This window comes from Penaeus monodon, chromosome 6 (genome assembly GCF_015228065.2).
Source record: "Penaeus monodon isolate SGIC_2016 chromosome 6, NSTDA_Pmon_1, whole genome shotgun sequence".
NCBI classification, from domain to species: Eukaryota; Metazoa; Arthropoda; class Malacostraca; order Decapoda; family Penaeidae; genus Penaeus; species Penaeus monodon.
In genome coordinates, this window is record NC_051391.1 from 12,353,976 (window position 1) to 12,363,975 (window position 10,000).

The 10,000-nt window shown below is 36.5% G+C and overlaps 1 protein-coding gene across 1 annotated transcript in view; it reads left to right on the forward strand.

The window, feature by feature from the left end:
- LOC119574224 (RNA polymerase I-specific transcription initiation factor RRN3-like) overlaps window positions 1-8,823 on the forward strand; it is a 9,175-nt gene extending 352 nt beyond the window's left edge. The window contains exons 2-10 of the mRNA XM_037921374.1: window positions 2,022-2,310; window positions 2,525-2,651; window positions 3,255-3,372; window positions 3,603-3,755; window positions 4,312-4,420; window positions 4,663-5,307; window positions 5,519-5,636; window positions 6,425-6,677; window positions 7,941-8,823. Of these exons, the coding sequence (XP_037777302.1) occupies window positions 2,044-2,310; window positions 2,525-2,651; window positions 3,255-3,372; window positions 3,603-3,755; window positions 4,312-4,420; window positions 4,663-5,307; window positions 5,519-5,636; window positions 6,425-6,677; window positions 7,941-8,127 (1,977 nt within the window). The 5' untranslated portion in view covers window positions 2,022-2,043 and the 3' untranslated portion in view covers window positions 8,128-8,823. The remainder of the gene's footprint in view (window positions 1-2,021; window positions 2,311-2,524; window positions 2,652-3,254; window positions 3,373-3,602; window positions 3,756-4,311; window positions 4,421-4,662; window positions 5,308-5,518; window positions 5,637-6,424; window positions 6,678-7,940) is intronic.
- Window positions 8,824-10,000: the final 1,177 nt, after the last annotated feature.

Here is a 10,000-nt window from a genome sequence, read left to right on the forward strand (position 1 = left end):
TATGAAGATACATATGTTTTATGGTACAGGTTTTGGTACTGTTCTTTGTATGGTATTTAATGCACAAATGGTCTGAAAGTATATGGTATCACAAGGCGGAGATGTGACCATCTAAATATTTTTTCTGTGTTTTTCCTATTTTCTATAGTTTCCTTTGTGCATGTGGACCCTTGGTTAATGTTACTGAGAGTGACTTACATAGATAGAGGAAAATGGACACTGCCATCTTATAAATGTACACAGGTACATCTGCTCGGGTCTTATGATTTATGCAAAATGACAAAAATGTCCTCTGCATATCACTGTTCAGAGACAAAGTCTACATCACCCTCACACAGCCAGAGTTCTTACTGTCCATTTTTTGTAACTTGGCACAAAGTGCTAATAAAGGCGGTGTATTTGTTACTGATATCTATGCACCCTCCAGAAACAAAGTCCAAAAACCAGGCTATCATGTGAACCCAAAATTCCAAACCCAACCTTTCCTACCTTCTATATATTCCCTAGACGGGGGGGGGGCAATCCCCCTATCTCCCCCCCTTATTAGTAGTTTGTGCCAAATTAGAGAAAACGTAACTCTAAGAACTCTGGCTGTATGAGGGTGTTGTGGACTTTGTCTCTGAGCAGTGTCATGCAGCGGATATTTTCGTCATTTCACAGTAAAGGTTGTTGCAGCTGTACCTGTGTTGTTTATTACACTATTTCTTATCCTCTATAAGATGAGAATCTCCACTTCCCTCTATCTTTGTGTGTTACTCTCAGTAACATTAACCAATGGGGGCACAGGGGTGGGCTTGCCCCACCCCCCCATACTAGGTAATAGATAGAAGGTAGGAAAGGTTAGGTTTGGATTTTGGATTTGCATGATACCCTGGTTTTGGGACTTCATCTCTGGACAGTGTGTGTCACTCTTGGTAACAAATACTGGACCCTTTTTTGAGAATCATCATGTAAAGTGATAATTATACTGGTAACATGAATTACTTTCTAGTCAGTTCATTAATAACATTATTGATCTGATATTCTTAATTCGTATCAGATTACGATCAGAAGATGTGCCGAGCATTATTATTGTTGTGAATGGCAAATACCCATCTGTATGGGAGTGTTTAAGTGTTTCTATACAGATCTAATGTGAATTACATAAGCATAGTGTTAGCTGAAAGGAGGAAGTTTCTGAAGAAAAAGAACCTGCCACTCTCAGAATAATAATGTTCAAGTAACACACAGTCCATGCATGGAATACATTAGTGTTGTATTGTTGACAGTATCTGAAATTATCCAAGGAGTATGAAATACTACACATATTTACCAACATCATAGGCATGCTTCTCTCTTGGGTTTTAATCCTCACAAGGCTTCATCTAAGCCATGTCCAATGCAATCAGTAAAACTTAATATGTTTTCCTTTTATATACACAAAATTATATTGAGATAATGTAAAACACTACTGTTGTTAACCCCAAAAGAACAGGTAGAAGCTAATGAGGCAACTGTCTCAGGTGGGAAAAGGTCCTGGATATAATATTATGCCACCTGTCCTTCTTTATAAGGATATAGGGCACTTCTCTACTTCATAAAATTTATTCAACAATCTTAGTTGCCATGACTGGGTATGCCTGAAGAGGGAGGGCTGATGGGGGCCCATCATCCCCTGGGAAACAGTGTCTTCATCTCAGTATGCACACCAAGAAAGAGTTGAAAATCAGGAGCACGAGTGGACTGTGAGCAGTGTTTTCTGTGATATTTTTTGGTCTAAAATATATTTACATGATACCTCTGACTGGAAATGTCTCATGTACTTGTGAACACAGTGTTATGCTCTGTTTGGAACTCTTCATCTTGTTTAGCCCAACAGCACTCTCTGAACCACCAAGTTGATGAGGCTGGGTTCAGGGCCCTCCATGGCTTCTGTTATATTGCTCTAAGGACACATTTCTGAATATTATATGTGTCTTTTATTGTCTATATAACTTATCAGATTTTTCCTTTCCTCATTCCAATTTTTTTTTTCTTTGCAGCTGTTACAACACAGGAGACACAATGCCCCTCACGTCAGTTATCAAGAAGCCTCCTTCCCACTCACGGGCCTCAGAACCCATTGAAAGAGTGATCTTGAATAAACCAGACTCTGTGCGTTCGACCATTCTGAGTTATAGAGAGACAGGCGATCAATCAATCTATGTCAATGCATTCCTCAAGCTAAAAACCTCTGAGTCACTAGAGGAGAAACTCTTGTGGTTGTCACAAATGACGGAATGTGTCTCACTGCTTGACAGGAAGGCAGACAAGGTTGTAATGGAGTTCTTGGTGAGTAGAGCCAATTTTTGCTTTTTGATTATTCTTATACTTTGGGTGTTGTAAGAAAAGTAGAGAAAAGAAAAGAAAGAAAGAAAGAAGAAGAAAAAAAAAAAAAATAGATGAGATTGAATACGCATTCCTAAGAATCAATTCTAGAGGTATTGAGAGTTAAAATATCCACTCTTCTCTGTCTTCAAATTTATAAGATTTCTCTCTCTTGCAGAAAATTCCGTGGTACAATTCGGCAGAACTAGCGCCAGCTGTGGAGAGTTTCATTTTAACACTAGTGATGGCTCATAATTATTACGCATATATAGTACTCAAGCAGCTATTCACCTTTCTAATTCCAGGTGAGACTAACATCATCTATTAGTTGTACTGCTGTTGTTGGCTAAAGTGAAAAAGTGTCAGTTATGTATTAGATTGTAATTTAAGTTTGTGGATGAAGTTTTGAATTTTTGTTGATTAATGGTGTCCAGTTAAGTAAAAGAACAGGTATTATGAAGGAAACAAAGAGCAAATAATTTAAGGAAGATAGGTGGTATGGGCTCAGGCAAGTGAAAGTTATTTTGGATACATAATGTTATCTGTAAGCTGTGGAGAGCCTTTATTGAGTACAGTTGGCAGTGTCTTTATACTAGAACAACCGATATAGATGTAAGTAATGATGTTGGATTGGAAATGTTACATATGTGAAAAAATCCAGTGTGTAAGTCATTTGTGAGTGTCATTTGAAATTGTTGTCTAAAAACACATATCGCAATCTGATACTTTGTGAAGAAATGTACAGCAGTTATAGGTTAGAGTATATTTGATAGTACGATCATTGCATTAGATAATCAAATATTTTTCTTGAACCAGTTTAAGGTATGAGTGTGAATGTATATATTGAGTGATGCTTCTAACATTTTCCTCCATTTCCTCCTTTTGAATCTGGTTGTCACTACTTGCAGATGTGGATGAGAAGAATGAGGAACTCTTGGTATCAGCAGGTGCTTTGACAGAGGAAGAGGAAGCAAGCAACCTGCGCATTTTGAACACCATTGTTGCTATACACTCGCATGTTCCATTGTAAGATCATATTGCTCTCAGATTTTATCCTCTGGTGTTCAGAAGTTGGTTGATACCATGTAAAATGGCTTAAAATTATGCTAATTTTTTTTTTTACTTTCATTAATTGAACAAAAAAGTTTCAAATGAAATTATTAAGCTCTTTATGTAGGTAAAAATTGTATAGAATTAATATAACTTATTTTACATGGTGTTTTAAATTTGTCTTTCCTCTCCTTTGGAATTTGCAGAAGCAGAGACAATCTACTAGTTTTGGCCCGAAAATGCATGCCCTACTTCAAACGGCATGTCCATCAGCATGCAGTTTACACATACAACCTGTTACTTCTTGCCAGCTATCTGCCACACCTCCGACTGCCTCTCTTGGAAGTCATCATTTCAAAGTAAGTTTCAGAAAGTGAGACAGGGAGTGGGACAGGTACAGGGACCTCAATTATTTGAATATCAGATGATACATTTTTGTTAGTCTGATAAGCAGATTTGGTACTGAGTTGCAGTTAGTGTGAACCCAGTATTGTGTAGTAGTTGTAGTAGCAGCATACCTCTGCTGAAGGTAAAGCCAAGGTAATTATACTGTTAAAGAAATAACATGGGGAACATGTTTCAAGTTGATTTTCTTTTATAGGGAAAAACTTAACAGAAACACTAATGCTAGGTAAAGGTCACTGATGTTTATCACCACACAAACGAGCCTTCACTAGAGTTTCCATTGGAGATTACTCTCACATGACCCTTTCCTCTGATGTCTGTTGCTGTTGTAAGAGATACGGGGTGTATCTTGACCATGGCAGGCTATCTTACTTAAAATCTACAAGGTATTTTTGTTATCTACAAATTGATCTACGTATTTCAACTCGTAATTCATTTGACGAGCACCTAGACACAGTTTGGAAACATCATTAAGTCTTATAATTCATTCACAAATTTTACCTTTTTTAGCATGGTGACCATTGATGTCAACACCCCTCGTTCAGAACTTGTGATGGATGATGATGAAGATGACTTGGATGAAGAGGAATCCAGTGATGAGGAAGACCTTTTCCATATGGTAAAGATCAGGAGAGCTTCTTAAGTTTAACTGTGCATATTATGTGTTGTTAAGATTTGTGGCAATAATTATGTGTGAAAAATTCTCTCTCATCTTATTGTCTTTCTCTTTTTCTCACTCTTCTCCTCCTACCTTTTTGCTCATTGCTCATTCAACCTTTTCTTCACTCTTTCTACCGTCCAACTTTCTTCAACTTTTTTTCACCTGCCTCAAACCCTTCACACCTGTCTTTCCCTTTGTAGGAAGTGGACGATGGGCGAGAGAAGACTGTTACAGCTCCTGTGGTGAAGGAAGTATTGGAATTCACAGAGGACCCCCCCCTGGCCATGACGCACAAGGAGGGAAACACATTGGATGTACTTATGACACTCATGCTACAGTATGTCCATGACACATGCCATGGTGTTCCCAGACCACGCATTCCAAAGCAGATTGGCCGTGATCGGTTGGATAGTTCACCAGAGGGGCTGCCCCATGATGATGTGAGTGGGTGTCGTGCAGGAACAGCACGGGCAAGTGATGTAGATGAACAGCGAACAGTTGGGTGTGAGTGTGGGAGCGAACGCCACAATCTGGAGGCCCTAAAGTTGCTCTACATGGACCTGCGAGAGGCCTTTGCGCGCCTCATCCTGTGCACACAGGCTTCATCCCATGTACAGTTCCTGGTGTTCTACATACTGGCTCTGCGGCCAGGCCTCATGACTAGCTTCTTGGAGTTCTTGCGGATGCGCAAGTTTGAGGACCCCAACTGCTCCAGGGATACACGCAGAAATGCCATGGCCTACATTGGTAGTCTCTTGGCTAGGGGCAAGTTCATACCATTCAGCCACGTCCACTCTTGCCTTGAGCTCATCTGCAACTGGTGCCACTCCTACCTTGAGAACCAGGTTAGAGCACATACTTATGCTGTTTTATTTTCCCTTGTCTGTCTGTATCGTGCACAAAAGGAACCAGGCCAGACCACATGGTTGGAGCTGATGAAGATATTGGTTGTAGTTTTGCCTCTAGTCTTGTTGTTTTCCTTCTGATGCTGAATATATGTGGAACATTGTGTAGATTATAATGGTATGAGTTAAAGCTGAATTCTTACCCATACAGGAACGCACATCAACCAATTATGAAGACTTCCTTCTGCATAGTCCTTTCTACTATGCCTGCCAGACGGTCTTCTATGTCTTCACCTTTAGGTACAGAGAATACACAGAAGGACCCAAGAGTGAGTCTTCTTGTCTTTTATTTTTAAGAAAATATTTTTTATGTGTATACATGCATAAATGTATTCTCTTTCTGTGTTACAGATATTGTTTTCCCCTTTTGTGTGTTTTGATTTGTTAGCTAGTTTCTGTATTGGTTAATTCAATCTTAATTTTTTCTTTTTGACCAATGCCAATTTCTTTTCTCTTTGTTAAAACACACACACACACACACACACACACACACACACACACACACACACACAAAAACACACACACCATACACATACATACACACACCACACACAACACACACACACACACACACACACACACACACACATACATACATACATACATATATATACATACATACATATATACATATATATACATACATATATACATACATATATACATACATATATACATACATATATACATACATATATACATATATATACATACATATATACATACATATATAACATTTATATATATATTATTATATATTATATTTATTTTTATATATTATATTTTATTATATTTATATATATTCTATTTTTATTAACTTTTTTTTTTTTTTCTATAATTATTACTACTAGCTGAAATGATAGTAACAGCACATTTTATTATAATTGTTAATTCTAGCCAAGGTAATAATAATATAATCAAAGCTTAATAATTTAGTACATTTCCAACTCTCATAGCTGTTCTCATTATCTGACAATTTTTTTTTTTTATCTTGTTTCACCCATTTCTAACTCCCTTCACCCTGCCTTACCCCTTTGTACCCTTCTCACCCCCCCAGAGCTGGAGATGGCACGTAGCCTGAACCTGGAGCGTCTCGTGCACAGCCAACTCAATCCCCTCAAGGTGTGTGCTCCCCCTATAGTCAGCAACTTCGCCACTGTGACACGCCGCTTCCAGCTCGCTTATTGCTACACCATCTTGGAGAACAACAAGCGCATGAACATCCCCTCGGCCCATATAAACGGCAGCAGGCAAGCCTACTCCACGACGCTTGATATGTTCTTCCCCTTCGATCCCTACCTGCTGCAAAGGTGAGAAAGAAGCTGTGAGGGTCTGTGTGGACTTGAGTACTGTTATGGTTAATCTTTTATTTATATATATATTTTTATATATATATTTTCTTCTTCTTCTTCTTCTTCTTCTTTTTTCTTCTTCTTCTTCTTCTTCTTCTTCTTCTTCTTCTTCTCTTCTTCTTCTTCTTCTTCTTCTTCTTCTTCTTCTTCTGCTGTTTTTGCTTTTCTCCTCCTTGTTTTCATATTATGCTTTATGTGTTTCGGTGTCTTTCTTCCACTTCTTGTTTTTCTTGTTCTTATCTCTTTTATTATTTTTCTCTTTTATTATTGTTATTGTTTTTAGTTTTAGTTTTAGTTTTAGTTTGTTTTAGTTTTAGTTGTTATTGCTATTTCTATTATTATTAATAATATTTTTTATTATTAGTTATTGTTATTGTTATTGTTATTCTGTGTTATCTTTATTGTTGCTCTTTCTCCATCTCCATTTTTTGTATTTGCTCTTTTCTTCCTTTGTCCTTGTCTCATGTTTTTTTTTTATCTGTTATACCTTGTTCTTCCTCCTCTCTATCTACTTGTTATCCACCTTCACATATGTATTTTACCATGTGATATCAATACTCAAATTCTCTCCTCTCCTCTCCCACCCCTAGATTTCATTTTCTTGTTATAGTTAGTAATATTACTATGATATGTTTCCTATTTATCTTCTTTCTTCCCATGTCTAAATTAGTTTCTTCAGAAGTAAAATTACTTCTTCCTCTCTCCTGTTAATCCTCCCAGATGCAAGATAAACATTGCTTTCACTTTTAGAAGCTCAGCAAGCTGCTGATGTTTCTTTCAAGTATCATATCTATTACTGTTATTATTTTTGTTCATTTCCATCTCTATTCTTGAGATATTTATAATCTTGTGCTTTTCTATCTCGTATTTCTCCTACGATGGGCTGTCATTGTCCATTTTGTTTATATTTTTCCTGCCAGGTTCAAGACCTCTATGGCCTATGAAACTACTGCATCGTTATAATATTATTGTTTTTAAAAATATATATATTTTTTTGTCAGATTATTATACTTCTTTCCTTTTGTGTTTACTTCCATATCCTTCTCCATCTCCATTTCATCTGCAAGACTTCAATCACTCACCATCCAGGACCTCTATTGTGAATCAGTTCTCTAAGTCTGACAGCCTTCCAGAGTTCTTTTTCCCCATCCTCTTCTTCCACTTAAATTTCTTCTCCTGTTTTTCATCTCCACTTTATCAGTATTTATTCCATTCCTCCAGATCCAAAACTTACATCGTGAACCACTTCCGTGAGTTTGACGGGCTGCCTGAGGAGGAGGCCAAGGACAGCTTGGAGATGGAGCTCGATGATGAGGGCCTTGATACCATTATCTCTCCACGCTCCTCAGAGTGCTCCAAGTCGCACAGCTTCTCATACAGCAGCTCACCTGGCTACAAGCACTGGTGATTGCACTTGCGTTCCATTGTCATTGTTGCCTCTCCAGATTTTTTGTGGACCCTTTATTATTTTTTTCTTTGTAGATATCAGTTACTTCCTTTACTGTCATCGTCATCATCTTATTTCTGTTCTTTCCACTGTTGTTGTTTTATATTATTATCATTGTTGTAATTATTAGTATGGGAGAGGGTATGCTTAGACTAGGCTTGCTGTACGAGTGTCTTCCATTTCTGTGTATGCAAGCGAGGGAAGATTATTGTTGATTGTGTCATAGTTGGAAAAAGTTATGCAAGAGATGATGGATGTATTTAAGTGAATTTTTTTACCAGATAGGATGTGTGTCATTGCGGATATGTATGTATATATATAATGTATTGTGTGTGTATGTGTGTGTATCTGTGTTTCCTTCCCTGTGTGTTTGTGTGTGTAAGTGCAAATCTCATATGTACATAGAATTAAGCAATACCTTCCCAGAAATTAGTCAGGATTTCTAGGTACCAAAAATGTTGCATCATACATTGCACTGACTGGAAAATGGAATGGAAGAAGCAGGCTTTCTGATCCATTTACCTCATATTGTAGAGTAAGAATTCTGAATCAGTAGAGAGGATAAAGATTTAAAATATATATTAGGTTTAGTTATTGTGGTGCACTCTGTAGAATGCAGACCATGAGAAGAGAATCCAATAAAAGAATAAAAGCTGCTTCTCTTGTATATACTGTCCCATTGTATCAGTCAGATATTTTTTTTGTTTAGTTAGTAGTAACATAGAAATTTTTGAAGGTCAACCTATCTTAGTGATTGATTAAGGAACAGATACTTTCTTTGTAATGGCAGGTATCTCTAAATACATTGCAATGCAACGGTCTTTCTAGAAAAAAGATATAATCTGAATTTTTGTTTGTTGATATTTATATTGTATTACTATATTGTTTATGACAATTTTTTCATGATACACTTGTAAAACAGCTGAATGATGAATAAAATTATATTTTTAACCTTCCATCAAATTTATTCAAATCAAGGAAGTAAAAGTTGGAATATGCCTTTTATCAGTAAGAAAACTGTAAGTGCACTGAAGCCAAAAACAATTTTCTTATAGAATGGTTTGTTCAACAGACTGTGTTTCAGTTTGTAATTTCATATGAAACGGCCTTGTTTTCATTTCAGAAGAATTTAAGTTTGTATTGTGAGTTTTGATTTTCTTTTATATGAACTCATGTCGTTTATTTATAATGTAAGACAAGGCACAAAGCAAATTAGAAATTAGTATTATTTGTTTGAAAAGGCTGTTATATGATTATATTTTGTTGTGTTTGTGTTGTGGGGTAAAATATGCTCTTGACAAAAGTTGTGATATAGTCATTATTTTGTTTAGTTAACCCAACCACCACGGATTTATGTTCTGTCCCCTGTAGTTTTTTGTGAATTTTGTTACATACAGATGGCTTCACATGTGCTCAGCTGGCAAGAAGTCAATCAGTAGGCCCTTGTGACTGATCCTGATTTCCCTATTCCTTGAATTGGTGGGAAAATGTGTTTTTCTTTTTTAATACAGTTGATATCAATACTGTTGTTATTGTTATTAATGTTATGATTATTAAATTGTTATTAAAATCTTGGTAACTTTTAAGACAAGGAAATAATACTAAAGACCCTTTCCAAAAGTCAAGGAAAAGGGGTAAACAGGTGAGATAGGTAGGTGATTAAGCACTTGTAGAGCCATTTATGTGTAAGTACAGTAAATAAACTTATATTATATTCTTGCCATCTGTTAAAAAAAATTCATCAGGACAAATATAGTTTAGAAAGCTATAGAAACAGACATATGCATATTAAGAGTATACTCTGTGACATGCAAGAATATTTATTTATTTGCAT